The sequence below is a fragment of the Gossypium hirsutum genome, chromosome D05 (assembly GCF_007990345.1).
Source record: "Gossypium hirsutum isolate 1008001.06 chromosome D05, Gossypium_hirsutum_v2.1, whole genome shotgun sequence".
Taxonomy (NCBI): Eukaryota; Viridiplantae; Streptophyta; class Magnoliopsida; order Malvales; family Malvaceae; genus Gossypium; species Gossypium hirsutum.
The window spans coordinates 61,225,859-61,245,763 of record NC_053441.1 but is presented as its reverse complement, the minus strand read 5'-3'; the positions used below and the strand labels follow the sequence as shown (position 1 = coordinate 61,245,763).

Sequence of the window (19,905 nt, the reverse complement as noted above, 5' to 3'; positions counted from 1 at the left end):
TAAATTGAAACAAAATGGAGTGAGGTAGAGTGAGACGAGGATAGATATATTCAATACTTATGCAGATGATAGTAATTTTTAAAATATGTACTCATAATAAAAGGAGAGAGAAAAAATATCGGGCAATGATAAATTTAGCAATATTTGTCTTACCTCGTTCCATTTCCATCATTAGATGAGTGTGCAATGCCTAAAGCGTCTTTTAGGGAAACACTAATGGGTTGATTGTTGAAGTCTTCGGGCTGCGCAAAAGAAGAAAATTTTGTATGTTAGACTATCAATGGCATCCCATCAATCAATTTTTCAAAACGAATCCATAAGTATATTGCCAAACGCATGGCGCGTACAATTATCATTAAATTGTTAGGCGGGCGCATAGCGTTCAATGCTTTGTCAAACAAGTTATATGCTTTATGGAAGCTGAATAAATTGATCCAAGTTAAGGTTTTGGAAAACGATTTTTATCTGGTCAAATTTCACGACGATGATGACTACTCCAAAGTGTTAACGGATGGGCCCTGGGTTGTTTTCAAACATTACCTATATGTTCACCCATGCTTCCCCTCTTCTCAACATCACAAGTACTCCCTAACAAATATGGTGGTTTGGGTTCGTTTACCAGGTCCCCCGTAAGGACTATATTCTAAAAGCTTACTTATGATTATCGGGGGAGCAATCAACTTGGTTGTTAAAATCGATCACAATAGTAATAGTGCTACTTGAGGGCAGTTTGCTAGATTAGTCATTTGTATCGACTTGGGGAAACCTTTAATCTCAATGTTAAGGATAGATGGGACGTTGCAACGAGTTGAGTACAAATCTGTTCCCGCCGTTTACTTTGGTTTTGGTCACTGTGGCCGCAACAAGGGACTTTGTCTTCACAAGATGCCTACCTCTGATAAGTCCTCTGGTTCTTGGATGATAGTAATGCGCAGACAACGTCGGGATGATCAACCAACAGGAATTAGAAGCAATAATATCAAGGCAAGAATCTTAGAAGCTCGAGATTTTCAGATCTCAACGAGGATTATGACGAAAACTTAGGGCTAGTTTGGATGGGCGGGTGTTTACCTCCGGTGAGGTTAAAAACAGCGGTGGCGGTGAGATTAGTTACTGTAGCGGTGAGATTAGAAACAATGGTGGAGTGTGTGTTTAGATTCAAACGCAGCTGTAGCAGTGAGGTGAGAATAAAAAATTACTATTAAGAACATCAAATTAGAATTGATATATAATGGAAGTTTTTTAAATTATTTTACTTTTTTAAAATTATTAAAATATGTGAATTTATAAATTCATTTAATAAAATATTAAAATGTATCTTCCAATATTTTAATGAATTATATAATTAATTTAAATTATTTATTAGATAAAATGATAATTATTTTTAATTTTGAATAGTTAAATATTTTTTTATAACAATGATAAATATTATTTTCACAAATAGTAAGATTATACTTGGATCAAATTTTGAAGTATCTAAACGGATGATTTTTAATAAAAAAATATAGTAACATAAGACATAACAAGTTTCGTTACTACTAAAAATTAGGTTATGATACAAAATGTTTTTACAAATATGGATTCATTAAACTAGTTGCAATGGTTTTCATCCCTCACGTTCCATTTTTTTTCTTCCCTTATCGTCTTCCTTCTTTTCATTTTGCAAATCTTCTTCTTTCTTTTCATTTTGCAATTTAAAATGGTGAAAACAAAGGAGGATGAAAATGTAGCAATGACAATGTTGCTTTCCTTGGGGAGAAATAATGTTGTTGTCGAAGAAACTGCCACAGCGCCGACTGTCCATGGAGAACTCTTAGAAGCCTCAGAAATGTCCACGGTCCATGCAGAAGCCACAGTAGCACCGTCGGACCATGCAGAAGTCGCAAAAGAGTCGACTGTCCATGCAAAAGACGCAGAAGTGCTGACTGTCCATGCAAAAGTTGCAGAAGCGCCGACTATCCATGCCGAAGCCGCAGAAGCGCCGATAATTGAGGAAGCGTTGTGGCAAACTTTGAAAAAAGCCGGAGCAAATGGTATGATCAGATGTGATGTGAATAGAGAGCTCAAGGAGCTGAGGGCCGAGCTAAAAAGCGATATAACGCAGATTAAAGAAACTCTCGGTGAGATCACAGAATCTCTGCGTAAGTGCAAGAATCCATTAGAAATCAAAGATCACAAGGATAAGCAGGTGCAACTTCTTTTGACTGAAATTTTAACACATATATACATATATACTTTCTGTTATAGGCTAGAACATTAAGCAGAGGAGGGAGAGTATATATGTATATATGTGTTAAAATTCTAGTCAAAAGAAGTTGCACCACCTTATCCTTGTGATCTTTGATTTCTAATTGATTCCTGCACTTGACGCAGAGATTCGGTGATCTCACCAAGAGTTTCTTGAATTTGCGTCATATCACTTTTTAGCTCGGCCCTCATCTCCTTGAGCTCTCTATTCATATCATGTCTGATCATACCATTTGCTCCAACTTTCTTCAAAGTTTGCCACAACACTTCCTCAATTGTCGGCGCTTTTAAGGCTTCTACATGGATAGTCGGTGCTTCTGCAGCTTCGGCATGGACAGTCAGCGCTTCTGCGGCTTCTACATGGATAGTCAGGGCTTCTACGGCTTCTGCATGGTCTGTCGATACTTTTGTGGCTTCTACATGGACCATGAGCGTTTCTGAGGCTTCTAAGAGTTCTCCATAGACAGTCAACGCTGTGGCAGTTTCTTCGACAACAACATTATTTCTCCCCAAGGAAAGCAACATTGTCATTGCTACATTTTCATCCTTCTTTGTTTTCACCATTTTGAATTACAAAATGAAAAGAATGAAGAAGATTTGCAAAATGAAAGAAGGAAGACGATAAGGGAAGAAAAAAGATAAAACGTGAGGGATGAAAACCTTCTTGTGAAAATGAAATCTTCTTGTGAAAATGAAGAGTATATATAGAAAGTTAGGGGGTCTCTCTGCTCTGAAATGCAAATGAGAAATGCAAGGCACCAGAAGCTTCTTTCACTTTTCTGTTAGTGGAATAATTGTGGCACCAGAAGCTTCTTTCATTTTTCTGTTAGTGGACTAATTGTGGCACCAGAAGCTTCTTTCATTTTTCTGTTAGTGGACTAATTGTGGCACCAGAAGCTTCTTTCATTTTTCTGTTAGTGGACTAATTGTGGCACTAAAAGCTTCTTTCATTTTTCTGTTAGTGGACTAATTGTAGGTGCAATAGGCCAATTTTGGCCCGGGCCTGAGACCCAAAAATAGACAAAATAAAAAGGTCCATTTTCAAAAACAATCAGATCCAAAATACACCCAAAACAAGATAAAATAAAATATAGCCTAATAACCCAAAATGGCCCAAATTCCCAAAACCCTAGCACCCTTAAGCCATGTGCGCCGCTGCCCTCTCTCGTGCCGCTCGAGGTTTGACCCTTTCCTTTGGCCTCCTTGCCTAGCCCTACAAGTATGGGTGAGCATTCGGTTGAATTGAATCGAATCGAATAAAAATTTTTTGAGTTAATTGAGTTTTCGAATATCATTTTATCATCCTAACTTTATTTGAAGTTTTCTCGAATCGAGTCGAGTGAGATGAAATTCGAATCGAGTTGAATCAAATATATTTGTTCAAGTTAAATTTTAAAAAATAATTTTGAGTCCTTGTAACCACTGTCACCAATCGTAATAAAATTTGTCCACCTTAATCAATTTTTTTCTTAACTTTTATCACCTCATAATTTATTTATTAATTTTTTATATACTGGTTAGCTTCTTTGCTTGCTTAGTTGTTTCAATTATCTTCAGATTCTTGTCACTATGTATTTTAGAATTAAAAATATATTAAATGTAAAAATATGATTTTTTAATAAAAGTTATTTTAAAATAAAATTGAAATTGATACTAATATAAAATTTTAACACGAATATTTTATGGCATAATTAATAATTCAATTTTAATATAAATATTCAATATGACTAAACAATTCAATAATATAAATAATATAAAATGTGAAATTTAATTTAATAATATAAATAGTATATATAAATAAAATTATTACTATTTATGTTTAGTGATTTTTTTTGGATAATTTTGATTTTTTTATTTGAGAGTAAAGGGTGAGAAGTAAAAGTTTAAGGGGAAAATAAAAATTTTTGGGGAATAAAAGTTTGAGGGAAAGTAAATAGAGGGAGTAAAATTTTGGAGGGAAAATAAAATTAATAATTAATAATTAAATTTTAATATAAATATTCAATATGACTAAACAATTCAATAATATAAGCAATCTAATTTTTTTTAATATTTTCCCTCCAAAATTTTACTCCCCCTATTTATTTTACCTCAAACTTTTATTCCAAAAATTTTTATTTTCCCCCTAAACTTTTACTTCTCACCATTTACTCTCAAATAAAAAATCAAAATTATCCAAAAAAAAAAGACTAAACATAAATAGTAATAATTTTATTTATATATACTATTTATATTATTAAACTAAATTTCACATTTTATATTATTTATATTATTGAATTGTTTAGTCATATTGAATATTTATATTAAAATTGAATTATTAATTATGCCATAAAATATTCGTGTTAAAATTTTATAATGGTATCAATTTCAATTTTATTTTTAAAATAACTTTTATCAAAAAATCATATTTTTACATTTAATATGTTTTTTAATTCCAAAATATATAGTGACAAGAACCTAAAGATAATTGAAACAACTAAGCAAGCAAAGAAGCTAACAAATATATAAAAAATTAATAAATAAATTATGAAGTGATGAAAGTTAATAAAAAATTGATTAAGATGGACAAATTTTATTACGATGGGTGACAGTGGTTACAAGGACCCAAAATTATTTTTTAAAATTTAACTCGAACAAATATATTCGATTCGATTCGATTCAAATTTTATCTCACTCGACTCGAATCGAGAAAACTTCAAATAAAGTTAGGATGATAAAATGATATTCGAAAACTTGATTAACTCGAAAATTTTCGATTTGATTGGATTTGATTCGATCGAATGCTCACCCCTATTTTTTACACAAATAATACAAAAAAAATTAAAAAAATATCAAAATAATACAAGCATTTTATTATGTATCAAAAGGGTACAAATAGTAGTGGAGGGACTGCCACAGGCGGCACCCCTTTTGTTTGTACTTTTCTTATTTTCGGATTTTATTACTTTTAAAATATATATTATTTTCGTATTTTATTATTTTATATTATTTTATTACATAAAGTTTGAAATGTTGTCTTTTTTTATATAAATTTAGTAAAAAACCCTCATTTTGGCCATTTGTTCATATTTTTCTTATTTTAAAATTTTATTACTTTCAAAAAATATACTATTTTCGTATTTTATTATTTTATATTATTTTAGTACATAATGTTTGAAATGTATTATTTTAGTTTTTTTTATATAAATTTAGTAAAAAAAACCCTTATTTTGGCCATTTGTTCCTATTTTTCTTATTTTTGGATTTTATTACTTTCAAAAAATATACTATTTTCGTATTTTGTTATTTTATATTATTTTAGTACATAATGTTTGAAATGTATTATTTTATTGTGCTTTTTATATAAATTTAGTAAAAAACCCCTTATTTTGGCCCTTTGTTCGTATTTTTCTTTTTTTCGAATTTTATTACTTTCAAAAAATATACTATTTTCGTATTTTATTATTTTATATTATTTTAGTACATAAAGTTTGAAATGTATTAATTTAGTGTGTTTTTTTTATATAAATTTAGTTAAAAAACCCTTATTTTGGCCATTTATTCGTATTTTTCTTATTTTCGGATTTTATTACTTTAAAAAAAAGATACTATTTTTTTATTTTATATTATTTTAGTAGATAATGTTTGAAATGTATTATTTTAGTGTTTTTTTATATAAATTTAGTGAAAAACCCTTATTTTGACCCTTTATTCGTATATTTCTTTTTTTTTCAGATTTTATTACTTTCAGTAAATACACTATTTTTGCTATTTATTTCTTTTCGTATTTTATTTTTTCATAAACATATTTTTTCGGTATTTTATTTTTAATACTATTTCTATAAAAAAAATCTGAAAATAAGAAAAATACGAATAAAGGAGGTGCCGCCTGTGGTTGTTTCTCCACTACTGTTTGTATAATTTTGGTACATAATAAAATGTTTGTATTATTTTAATTATTTTAATTTTTTGTATTATTTGTATAAAAAAAACCCTACTTTTTATTTCCTATGTGTGTACAATGAAGAAATCCATGTGGCAAGGACAATGAACAGTCAATGCATATCTTGAAGACGGCTCAATTATACATAGTTTTGGAGTTTAACAAAAAAAAAAAAAACCTAGTAGTTATCATGTCACATGTTTCAGCCTATGCTTGTTTAACACCTGATACATCAGTGACCGTTGATTTTCTCATCTTTATTGATCTAAAGAACTGAGAAGAACGAAAAAGTAACCCACTTTTCTGTCTTTACCTACGTGTCATTATTTGTCCTTTACCTTTATAAAACAATTCATTTTAATCTTTTTAATTCATATTATTCCAAAATGGATAAAAATTTTTATATCTGTTAATTTTACTGATCTGACATCTTTATGTATATCATGTCAATAATTAATTATGTAACACCTTAAATTTGGTCTAAATATTATGGCCAAATCTGAAGTCGTTACTTAATATGATTGAAAATTTAATTTTTGAATAACCGAAAAATCGTCGTACACTTTCAAAATCTCAGTTTTGTTCAAAATCATTTCTTGTTATTCTATTTACTAAAAACATTATTTTGTTTTTATTTTCTAAAACTTATAATTTTTGCAATGGAAAACTCCGTAAAAAGGGATATTTGGGAAACGCAGTTCATTATTTGAAAGCCTTTAATTTTATAGAGAAGCGAATTTTGTCAACTAAAACATTTGAGCAATAAAGCAAAATGCGGAAATAAAGTTTAAAAATCTAAACAATCCAAAAAGTCTAGAGAGTTCAAAAATTTACAGAACCAAAATACCAAAATTTAAATAAATCAATTTAAATGAATTATGACATTAATCGAGCTCCCGTTTGCACCAACCCGCCAAATTCTGAGCATTACTTGAAAATATCAGTCAAATGGAGGGTGAGTTTTTGAAACTCAGTGTATAACGAATGTCGAAACCATTATTTTAAAAAAGGGAGTCGACTTTAATTTTGAAAATAAAAACGAATATGGGAGTTGCCACCAATCCTTTTTGATGATGTGGGATCAGGTCACCAAGAAAAATGGTTGTTTTTAATAAACGATTTGATTTATTAAAATAACAATTTTGGTCTACGAAATTCAGAAAAAACGGGTTCGGGAGTTGGTTACGTACGAGGAAGGATTAGCACCATCGTAGCGTCCAAAATTGATACCTAGTTGATTAATTAGTGTCTTAGTGTTGAAAATTGAAAACTTTGAAGAGATTTAAAATACGATCCCTTGTTAAAATATAGCTTAATTGAAAGTTTTTTAGAAAATGGTGTATTTCACGTTAATCGAGAAAAAGAATTATATCTCATAAGTTAAGGCACAATGTCTTAAATCCTCGAAACAAGAATGAATGCCGAAAAATTTACTTATTTGGAAAATATTTGATTATCTCGATTTTAGAAAAGGAATCATGTCCCGTAAGTTAGAACACGATCTTTTATTAATTTTCGAGATTGTTAAAAAACTTATGTTTAAAAATGATTCGTGTATTCAAATTTATCAAGAAAATCGAAACCCTGTAAGTTAGGGAACGACTTTTCGAATCTCAAAATACGACATATCATTTATTTAAAAAAATTATGTATTACGACATATCATTTATTTAAAAAATATTTATGTATTGAGTAATGATTAATGTAACACAAACTGGTAGAAATAAAATACGGTGTTAATATGCATAACGGAATAATAATAAATGTGTTTATATGAATGTTAATATACAGAATAAAATAAACAAGCTAGAAATAATAAACAAAACAAATAATAAGGATAACAATCTAAAAGTTTAAAGTTAAAGACTTAATATTATAGAAATAAATAATAAATATTGTATAAAACAATTTAAGAATAATATTAATAATAATAATGATGATGATAATAATAATAGAAATCTAAAGTTTAAAGATTACATGAAAGAATATAAATAAATAAAATGACATAATAAAATAAATGTATTTAAAATATTTAGATAAATAAATAAAAAAAGAAATATAATAATGCAAAATTAATTAATATAATAATATAGTAATAATAAGTAAATAAATAAAAGGAAAAATAATAATAATGATGATAATAATAATAAATTAATTAATTAATTAATTAATAACATATCAAAAATAACAAAAAAGTAAATTGAACTTTAAAACAAAATTTCGGGGCAAATTAGAAATAAGTAAAAAGGGAAGGACTAATCTGAACACGCAATGAACAGGGAGGGACTAAATGGGAAATTCTCCCTTCTCCTCCAAAACAGAGTCGATTAGATATGGACCGAATTGAAAATTGAAATAAATCATAGGACAAAATTAAAAAATAAAAAATAAAAAACTTGATTGCAAACAATAAAAAAAAAGCGGAAGGGCTAAAACGCAATTAGCCCTTCCGTTCAAAAACATGCGGGTTCTAGGAGTGGGTTGGGTCAGTGCGCGGGTTAGGCACAAAACGACGTTGTTTTGGTGCCTGAGAGGCCTGCCCAAAATGACGTCGTTTTGGGGGCCTATTTAAGGCAAAATTTTCACCAAAAAAACCATTTTAGCATAGTTCAAAAAAAAAATCCCCCTTCCCTTTTATTTTCTTTGAAGGCCTGAGGGTCCGGCGAGAGTTCGGTCGGTCGTCGCCGCATCGGCCACAAGTCGCCGATGACGGCGCTGCCGTCCACGACGGTCGGAAGGCCAAAAGTCACCTCTTTTTTCGGCAAAATTAAGGGTAACTTTTTCTTTTTTTAAAACTCTCTTTAATGAATGTAATTTTTTTTAAAAATAAATAAATAAATAAATATATATGTATGTAAATAGTTTTGAAAAGAAAAGAGATATTAGCACGATTGAATCTATTTTTCTCTCCTTCAATGCTCATTATTTTTGTATGTATGCTTGAATCCTTTTTTTTTTTGTTTTGTATTTCAAAAATCCAGAGAAAAAAACAATGTTCTTGCTTGGCTTTATATAGCTATTTTTACACAATTTTTCTTTTATTTCTTGTGTTTGCTGTCTTTTCTCATTGATGTTTTGCAAATGGCGGTGCAAGTGGATGGGTGGCTGTGGCAGTGGTAGTGCTGACAGTGGCAGAGGCTAGGGGCGGCGGTAGACTAGGGTTAGGTGCAACAAGGGCTAGGGTTTTTTGAAAACGTTTTAGGTTTTGGGCCTATTGGGCCTTTAATTTTTGGGCTATAATTTTTATTATTTTGGGTGTGTAATTTTTTTATTTGTAAATTAGGCCCGGGCAAATTGGGCCAATTACAACGAATAACTTAAAACAGTTAAATGCATATCCTACCCCCAACCTCTACACACCAACTCCGTCCATCCCAACACACCATATGGGTGTAAAACACCTATCCAACCTTACACACCACTTAGTTTCGTTAGGACACTTTACAAAATAGTTGCAACTGAGTTGCAAAATCATTAGGCGAACACAAAATATACCTCATCATTTTACAGAAACATTTCCTCCACATATTAATATACCTCATCCCAGATGCAAATACAAAATATAGCATATATCAAACATGCTCACAATATAACCGCAACATAATAGATACAAAGGTTTAATCAACATGTGACAATTTAGTTATACGAACATATATCAGGATTCATGCAAACAGTTGGCTGGATTTCATATTTTACAGCACATTTAATCTCATATCGACCATACAGAAAGCCCATAGTCGATCAGAACAACATATACAGCCCTAGGAAAGATTTCATATTTTTTGGCCAACACGCCTATGTGGCGCATACAGCCCAAATAGCCCAGATCGTGTAGCACACACAGTCTGTCACATGGTCATGTGTCACACACAGCCTACCACATCACCGTGTGGTGTTAACAATAAACTTTTTTGACTTTCGCCAACTACAATTTTTTAGTGTTTTCGGTACACACCTGAACAATTTCTGATGTAATTCCACAACCGAATAATTTCACACTTAGACTAATAGTTAACACAACCTAACTCAGTAACGGTTTGCGAATTTAAACAAACTTTGTTCACAAACGACTAACTAAAACCTTCCAAAAACATAACCGAAACCCTTACCATTTATCGAACAACAATAACACAAAATTTAGGCCACTAGAGGATCGCCAATCGTTACATAAACGTCCCCTAAAATGAACTAAATTAATTAGTTAATCTAAAATAAACCCTTCCCACACGCTTAATGAACACTTGCAACAACAACATCAAGTAAAAGCGATAAACCTTACCTTTGTGGATTGAAAACCAACTAAAAAAAGCCCAAAACAGATTAAAAGATAGTTGCAAAATTGGAATATGGAACATAAGAATTTGAAAGCACCAACAGCAACGAAAGTAACAAGAACCGACGTGAGAGGCTAGAAGGAGCACAAAATTGAATTGAAAAAGAAACAAACAGATTACACAACCAGGGAATGTGCAAAACAGCGCGAAGTGGGGGAACAAAAGCCAAAACGTGGGTTAAGGGGAAAACAAAATAAAATAGAAAAGAAAAAAATGAAATAAAATACAAACAAAACCAATTTTATTCAAATTTTGATATTTGTTTTCCACAAATAGAGTTCAAACAGACCACAACTGCCACATGGTCAGCTCAAACAGAAATAGTAAAAATATTGTCAACACATTCACGTAGGGATTCAAATACAGGATTATAAAGTAAACTAAAGTCTTGCCACTAAACCAACAAACTCATTCTAACATAGATTGACCAAGAATAATATTTATGCCCAACGAAAAAAGATAGACCTAGGAACAAAATTTAATTAAATTTTCCAAAAGAGTATGACTTGAACCTAAGACTTTAGACACAAAATTAAGGTACTTAACCACCGAAACAGACACTTACTAATGAAAAATTTAACAAATCATACATACGAAATTTGGGGCATTACAACACTACCCCCTAAAAAAAATTTCGACCTCGAAATTTACCTGACTAAAAAAAATGCAGATATTGTTGTAGAACCGAGTCTTCAGGTTCCCATATGGAAATGCAGATATTGTTGTAGAACCGAGTCTTAAGGTTTCCATATGGCTTCCTCAGTGCCATGATTTCACCACAAAACCTTAACCAATAGAATTGATCAAATAATATTTAATTTGAGAAATACAAAAAACATGTACTGGGGTGGAATAAATTATAAAGTATTTGGTTAAAGTCCAAAAAACACATATAATTTGACCCAATACAGGAGGGGCCCAACTCCCCTTATGGAATACATGGGATGGCGAACCGTAGTGTTCCTATCTAGGGCTGCTGCCTCTCTCCCTAAATAATAGGGAGTTAGGAGTTTTTTTATATCAAAATAATATTATTTGTATTATGCCAACTCTTACTATAAATAGATGACACTAGTAAGCTTCAAAACACATCAATAGAAAGAGAAAAACACAAATTTTCTTTGAAGTTTTCAATATTGCTATTATGGCAGAAAGTAGTGGAAATTCATTTTAAGAATAAATTCTACTTTCTGCGAATTGCAATTCTACCGGTGTCTATTTAAAAGCGATTTACTTTCCCATTGAAAGTAAAGAAAATATATCTATTTTTGTGTTTGATTCATTTGTTTGAGCCCACACTTGAAGCAAACCATGGTACAAAAATAGTGGAGAAGATTGTTTAGTTGAAAGCCAAGAACGACAAGGATTAGCCTATTTAAAAACACAGTTACAAATTCAATCTAGGGTTTATTACTATAAATATCAAAATCGGCTTGGCTTTCAAAATTTTTATTTTTTGTTGTACAAAAAAACTATTTTCGAATCGGATTTTTTTAGTAGATACTTGATTGTTTTTGTTGTTATGGGCCAATTTTGCCTAGGCAAAAAACAAACAAAAATAAAAAACCCAATACAAACCCAACAAGCCTAAAACTTTTACAAGCCCAAACCAAACTAAAACCTAGCCCCACAAGCCCACAACATTAACATTTTTGACAGAAAGGAGCAGAAACCCTAAGGCATGCCGTGTGCCAGGACCACCAGCGTATCACGCCACCGCAGCCGCTCGCCTATCACCTACCGTCCACGCGTCTGGCACCTACAAAACACCTACAGCACGCAAGAAGAAGACAACAAGAAAAAACAAGGAGAAAGAAGCTGTTTAGATCGACTATAAAAGCAAAAATCTTAGCCTTGTATTTTTTTTTACGAACACTTAGAAATAAAATAAAAAAACTAAGGTGATTGGATTTTTTATTCTATCTTTTAAAATTTTCTTTTTTGCGGTATTGTCATTTTTTTATCTATATTTGGGAATAATAAAAAAGGAAAGGATACTTACCTGAGCGCCGTAATTTTTTCGTTGGAGTTCCCCCTCTCCGTTGCCGAAGTCAGGCATAAAGGGTGGAGGGACCGCTTTTCATTCTTCTCTTTTTCCAGCAAAAGAGAGGGACCGAGAAAGCCCTGTTCCGTGTGACCTTGGCCGCCGTTCTCAGGGGGTGCTGCGACGGCGCGTGGTGGTCTGGTATTTGGGCCCCCCAGAACTGGGTCGAAAACCCTAACGGAGGAAGGGGCATTTTTTTTTGTTAAAAAGAACAAACAACAAATGAAAGAAAAAATTGCAGCTCTTATTAAGGCGCAAAACGACGTCGTTTGGTGCCAGATTCAGTGGCTCCAAAATGGTGCCGTATAAGAACACCCATATGCGCGACCCGACCCGATTGCCAGAGGATCCGCGTGTTTTAAAGCCAAATGGGCTATTTGCGCTGTGGGTCCTCCCGCTTTGTCGCCTGTTTTCAATTCTGCCCTTCTACCTTTTGTTTTGCGTTTTTTAATTTGACCCCATTTTTGACGCTTGTTTCATTTTGGTCCTACATGAAACGGTGCGAGTGAAGGCTGGGAATATTTTCCCAATCGATCCCTATCTCTTTGGGCGTGTTTTATTTTGGTCCCTGGTGACCCATTTTTATTTATTTGCAATTCAGACCCCGAACTTTGGATCCGCTTTCAATCTCATCCTTAGTCCATTTATTTATCATTAAAAAAAACTCTTTTATCATCATTAATTTTAAGTTTTATATATTATTTATTTTAAACAGCTTTACATGTTATTTATTTTGAATTTTTTCTCTTTTATATATTATTTATTGTAAACTATTATATATACATATATCTTTTTAATTTATATATATATGTATATATTCCTTAAAACTGTTTGTACTTATTTTTTATATATAATATTATTGATTTTAAAAACTTTTATTATTTTTTTTATTTTAAGTTTTCCTATATATTGTTTATTTGAAACTTTTATTATTTATTGTTCTTATAAATCATTTATGTTAAATTATTATTTATTTTAGATTGTTATATGTGTTATCTTGTTTTATTTTCCTTTGGTAATTAATGTTGGTATTAAAATTAGATATGTTGTGTGCTCACTGTCATTGTTATCATTGCTATTATATTATCATTTGCATTATCATAAGTATTATCGTTTATGCGTATTAACTTTACGAATCATTAATATTTATGCCATGTCCACTATATTTTATTATGTAAATTATTTCATTGTTACCTCAAATATATATTGCAATACCACTATTAGTCACGTATGATCCTTTTAAAGTTTTTACATGATTTCTTTTAAAGCATAATCTAATAAACCACATGTGTATTATTCTTAGATATTCCATTGACTTTCACCCATTATTCAAAAGAAAGAAGAGTTTTAAAATAAGGTAATATTTTGCGTTTAGAAATTCGAGAAAACGTGACCTAACGTGCTCGGTTTCGATTTCTCGTTCGACCAAATAGCCAAATATCCTCTTAAAATTTCAAAGTACAGGTTTTGGGAACTAAGGTAATCTTAGTTTCGAGGGTTTAAAATATTGTATCCTAACGTGTTGGATGTGATATTCCTTCAAAACAAGAGAATCCTAAGTTTCGACCCCTGTTATTCGAGTTTTTTTAGGATAATTTTTTTTTAAAAAAAACTCTTCAAAGTTTTCAATCTTCGACGTTAAGATACTAGTTAATCAATTAGGTACCAGTTTTTGGGCGCATCGAGGGTGCTAACCCTTCCTCGTGCATAACCGACTCTCGAACCCGACTTCTTAAATCATCGTAGACCAAAATCATTGTTTTGATAAATCGAAATATTTTATTAAAACGACTATTACGAGGTGATCCGATCACACCTAAACAAACGATTGGTGGCGACTCCATTTTTGTTTTTCAAATTTAAGTCGACCCCCTTTCAAAAAAAAAAAGGTTTCAACATTTGTGTTTCATTATTTGGTGCATTCATTAGTTAATTTGGCTAGTTTGATTTAATTTTAATCAATCCTTTTAAATTATTAGATTAAATAATAGAAAGTTACTAATTACTAATAATTGTAATCCTCAATGGAACAATACTTGTACTCAACATAGTTATACTATTAAGATATGTACACTTATCTTAATCAATTTATTAGTTAGTTTAATGGACATTAGTATCCTAATGAGCAGATGGTCTTGTCATGATAGCAAGTGGACATGGCCACAGAGCAGGTGGTCCAAGTTTTTAACTGAAAATATGAGGGGGTTAGGTGGAGAGAATGGGTGGCTAGGTCTGGGAAGATGTCTAAGCGGAGAGAGGCCAATCCCGATAGCTCACTATGTTGATATGTGTCGAAGCTTTAGGGAGTATAATAATTTTATAATTGAAGGAATAAAAATATTAATTTTTATGAGAATGGAGCATATTTTATGATCAATTATTTATCTTTTCGAAGAATACTTATAATTAAAATGTTGCTACTGATGATAAATACCTTAATTTTGAAGAAAGAAAAACCAAATTGCCATTTTTAGAGGCGAAATTCCCTGCTTACGTGCCTCTCGAGCCAATCGTGCAAGGAAAATAATAATAATAAAAAATTGATTGAAAATTTAATGAAATGACATTCATGGTACCTTTAATCTTTTAAGAAATGTTTTATAATTCTATATCTTAAACCATACAAATATATGTTACATCAATACCCATAACATGATACTATGATTAACCCGAATCGACATTAAACTAGAAAATATCAACAATCTTCAACTTGGTATATGGTCAAATATACAAAACAAAATGCATAAGATAAAGGATTTCTTTTTTTATTCTTGTTTTTATCTTCATAGATAAGACAAGGGTTACACAATAAAATATTTCCATTTGTTTTTGTTTGTGTTTATTTGACCATATTGTAAGTACAATATTAGATTTACTATCAAGGTAGGTGCCTCAAAAATTAATATGGTAAAATTTTCTAATTTTGACAAAATTAAAATTTAATTTTGTTGCAAATAATTGATCGATTGAATCTTAATTTAGTTAGCATCGTTATTATTTAATTTTGTTGCAAATAATTGATCGATTGAATCTTAATTTAGTTAGCATCGTTATTATTATAATAAGTAAAAGAACATGAATTTAAATGTATTTTACTTCTATTTAAAAGTTGAAAATAAATTACAAATGGAAATCGATTTTAAAGCTTATTAAATTTCAATGGATTTTCATTTATTACATTTCAAAAATAACAGCAATAGGTTAGCCCAAAGAAATCCAAACAATTATACAAAGTTTTGAAATCCTCTTCAATTCCATACCTCTTTCCCCCTCTCTCTCTTTTTTTTTTCAACTTTTTATTGCTTAAACACAAACCCACCCGACTGAGTCGGGTACCGGAATCCATACGGGTCAATTGAGTTAGAAAAGTTCTGGGTCATCAACCCACTAGAGTTCTGTTGAAAAAACCCTGAGTTATTAATTCGCTGAGTTCTGAGTCCACTCTGTACTTCCTCTTCCACCGAATTACCAGCTTTACTCATTGACATATCCATCTGGGTTAGCGTAGGCGGCATCGTGGGTATACACAGGTCATTATTTACATAACTCTGAATCCCCTGAGTCTGAGTTTGTCCACTGGGAACCAACTCAGGCACCGAGTTAAGCCCTGCAAGACTCGCCCAATCTAAATTCCCGCTGCCCAGATTGTGAAACCCCGTTTTGTCATCGTTTTGAAGCGTCTTCAACGAGTTCATCCGAGGTAAAGCAAAGTAACGATTGTCTAACTCGGGGAATGGCTCAAGCATATCGTCGAGTTGGGAAGAAGAAGAAGAAGTAGAGCCATTGTTACTATGCTCTTTGCTTGAAACACATGGTAATGATTTTTGAGCACTTGAATTCTTCTTGTAAATTCTACATAATACCCAATCATCCAACTACAACAAATAAATTAAATTAAATTAAATTAAAAAATATTCTACACATGACAATATCTTCTAAATTATTATTTATTAAAAATTTTAGGAAAACCCAAATTTATATATATAAATATTTAATATATTAAAAAATAGTTTTTTTAAAAAAGGATGACATATGAAAAATTATGAAATTAAAAAATTCATTAAAAACATTAAAATTCAAAAAATTCATTCGATTCGATTTACTATGTTGATACACTTGATCAATAGTTGTGAAAAAAGATGGAGTTGAGTGGTTTCATTTTCCAAGAGCATATAATCAGAAACAGAGAGAAAGAAAAGAACCTCTCGTCCCGTGTATTAGAATTTTATTAGGTAGGTTGAGTAATCGGGTTGAATTCTGGATCGAATCCTGGGTCGAGTTGTAATTATTATATAATAATAATTATATATATATATATGGTCGAATGATGTTGGAGGTATACGAGCTAAAAGGTTTAGAAATAATGAAGTAAATTTACCTTGGAGCTACCACTTTTACGGGAAGTTTCCAACAATCTATATTCATGCATAATCCAATTCGTTTTAGTCCCTTTAGGTGCTTTTCCAACGTAAAAAACCAGAGCTTTCTTGATACCAACTTTTCGGCCATCGGTCGTGATAACTTTATCGGTTCCGGTAGCTTTCCAATACCCGGAACCGGCGACTCTATTGGGTCGTGACCCGTTCGGATACTTTCGATCTCTCGGACTAAAAAAATACCATTCTTTTTCACCAAATATAGCTTTACCTATGAAAAATAATAATATACATTGATTAGCCAAAGAAATAACATTTCATAATAAGCCAAACAGGAAAGAAAAGGTAAACCATTTGGTTGAACTTACTTGGTAAAACCCATGGATCAAATTTGTATAAATCAATTTCCGCAATGATTTGTAGAGAAAAATGATGCCCTGCAACCTTCCTGCATAAATATTGTACTAAAAGCTCTTCATCCGTCGGATAAAACCGAAACCCCGGTGGTAAGCTCAATTGAGCCAATGGATCAGTTTCCGGGACTACCATGTTTCAAAATTTTCTCGACAACCAAACAGAAAATTAAAGAGTAGTTTGTTTTAGCTAGAGAGAGAAATAGAATAAGAAAAATTAAAAAAATGTTTTTTTTTTCTTTCTATTTTCTATTAGAGTTTGGGGGATTGGAAAGGTATTTAAATAGAAGAGAAAATGGATAGTTATTAAAAAGTGAGTGTGAGAAAGTACGGACGTCCTTGTCTCGTTGTTTTTTTTTCCCTAAATGCGACCCACTTTTATTTTTATCACCCCTGAAAGAATGCCACGTGCATATCATCAAGCGGCCGACCTTATCCGTCCAAGAGGGTGCATGAACCATCACGAAAATTTACAAATGTGAGTCATCGGTTCTTAAGACACGTGTCCTTCTCCCATTTTATTTTGCTACACCCTCTAAATGCCCTGCAGCTAAAATTCATGAATTTTTTTACCTTTTTAATGTTATATTTCTATATTATTATTTTAACTTTTTTATTGAATTTGTGACTTTTTAATCGGATCACTAACTCAATTGCAAAAATTTCGAAATATGTTTTCTTTTAAATTATAAATAATTTTATTATATGATATTTTTGTGTTTCATAATTTTATATTATTTTTAAATAAAAAATTAAAATCTAAAATCTAAAAATCGAATACGTGTTCAGTTACATTAAAATATAAGTTTATTATCACTCCATTTATATTCATTATTAAAAAAAAATTAAAGGAAAATTTTTTCACCCCCTAGGTGAAACAAAATCTAGTTTATATAATACTTATTTATTTTTATATGTTAAAATGTATTTAAAATACTCTTCTATACTTATATAAAGAGTTTTGTTGAGTTGATGTAACGAGTTAACTCAATACCGATTCAATTAGAAAATTACTTAAAAACTCTCTTTTAATAAAAGATTAAATATTAATATAATAATATTTTCATATTTTTAAAATTTTTATATAAAATATTTAAATAAAAATTAAAATATAATATTTGAAAATCAAACCCAAACCTAAGATATATTTAAATATAATCACTTTATTATTTCACTTATAACTCAATTATTAATATTTTTTTTCTTTCAGTTAGATTATGAATTTGATAAAATCTAATGTATATATTTAAAAAGTAATAATTTGATCGATTTGAACTTAAGCCATGCAAATAATTCATCATTACATTATTAACCACCTTGACATAATATATAATTAATATATTATTTATTAAGCTTCTGACTTAATCTATGTTATTCTCAATCGAGTTATCAATTTAGTTAGAAAATTATGAAAATAATCTTTCGTAATTAAAAAAAATTATATTATTTGAAGATTTTTTAGTCTTTTTATTTTAACAAAAATTAATTAAGATATACATATGGTGAGATTTGAACTTGCACTAATTAAATTAAGAAAACTTTAAATTCACCACTCAACCAAAGCTTAATTTTAATGTATTTTTAAACATATTTGTTTCGATATACATAAATTATTATCTCCATCAGTTGTATATATTAATAATGTTGTTCACTGAGTTGGTGTTACAAGTTAACTCGACACTAACTCATAATTGATGACAAAACCATGATAAATAATGCAATGCATTTAGTATTGTTTATCTTATGTATTTATATGTTTAAATTTTGTTTTACTCGTAATTTAATCTATTTTTTATTTTAATATCGTACATATTTCATATGTTATTATAATTAATTTGTTTCAAACTATACTTTTCATTGTTTATTGTATTTTACGTTTAAACACACGTCTACATTTTAAATGCATGTTTTTTGTGTGTATATTCGTGTGATAGAATTTCTAATATTAGTAATTTGTATCAGTTATATATTAAATTATTAAATGTTAGAAATATTGGACAACCATGCATCCAAATGTGAGAGTTAGGCAAGAATTTTTGTGACGAATACAAAGGGAGGAGAATGATATGAAAGAAGAGAGAAAAATGGTGGCTGGTTTTGTTTAGTGACACGTTTACTTGACTTTTTATTATGGTTTCTTTTTGTTATTTTATTGGGATTTTTAGGGTTTTCTTTCACTCAAGAACTTCTATGGATGGCTTGCAAGTTATCATGCATTACATGGGTTTGGACCATTTTGAATTGTTCTTAGCACATTTTAAAAAGAAATTTTGAGTGGTTTTTCAAAAGAGAACTAGATTCTTCTTAGCTTTTATTTTATTCAATTGTTTTAGATGCTTGTAAAACTGTAATGGTTCCATTCAACTTTTGAATCAACGAAACCCATATATCAAAACAGGGTTAGATGTAATATTTTCATGGGTTTTATGCACTTTAAGATTATGATTGCTCATCGTGTAATTGTTAGAAGAGATAATCATAAAAATTATTTTTTAGAATCTGTAAAATAAATATGAAGAATATATTTGGTTAATTGTTTAGATAAAAATCAAGTTAAATTTTGATTGTT

General features: G+C 30.4%; 1 protein-coding gene across 1 annotated transcript; it reads right to left on the bottom strand.

Annotated features, from left to right (window-relative positions):
• Nucleotides 1-15,680: 15,680 nt before the first annotated feature.
• LOC107903547 (NAC domain-containing protein JA2L) lies at nucleotides 15,681-17,594 on the bottom strand. The gene is made up of 3 exons (XM_016829629.2): nucleotides 17,292-17,594; nucleotides 16,926-17,194; nucleotides 15,681-16,422 (listed from the first exon to the last, which is right to left on the bottom strand). The coding sequence occupies exons 1-3, from the start codon at nucleotides 17,470-17,472 to the stop codon at nucleotides 15,844-15,846; spliced, it is 1,029 nt and encodes a 342-aa protein (XP_016685118.1). The 5' UTR covers nucleotides 17,473-17,594; the 3' UTR covers nucleotides 15,681-15,843.
• Between the last annotated feature and the right edge of the window lie 2,311 nt (nucleotides 17,595-19,905).

Excerpts from the sequence above, each read along its gene's own strand:
- LOC107903547 (XM_016829629.2), bottom strand. The coding sequence starts at position 17,472 with ATGGTAGTCCCGGAAACTGATCCATTGGCTCAATTGAGCTTACCACCG. Across the intron at positions 17,195-17,291 it reads TGATCCATGGGTTTTACCAA|GTAAAGCTATATTTGGTGAA; the intron begins GTAAGTTCAACC and ends TATTTTTCATAG. Across the intron at positions 16,423-16,925 it reads GTAAAAGTGGTAGCTCCAAG|TTGGATGATTGGGTATTATG; the intron begins GTAAATTTACTT and ends TATTTGTTGTAG.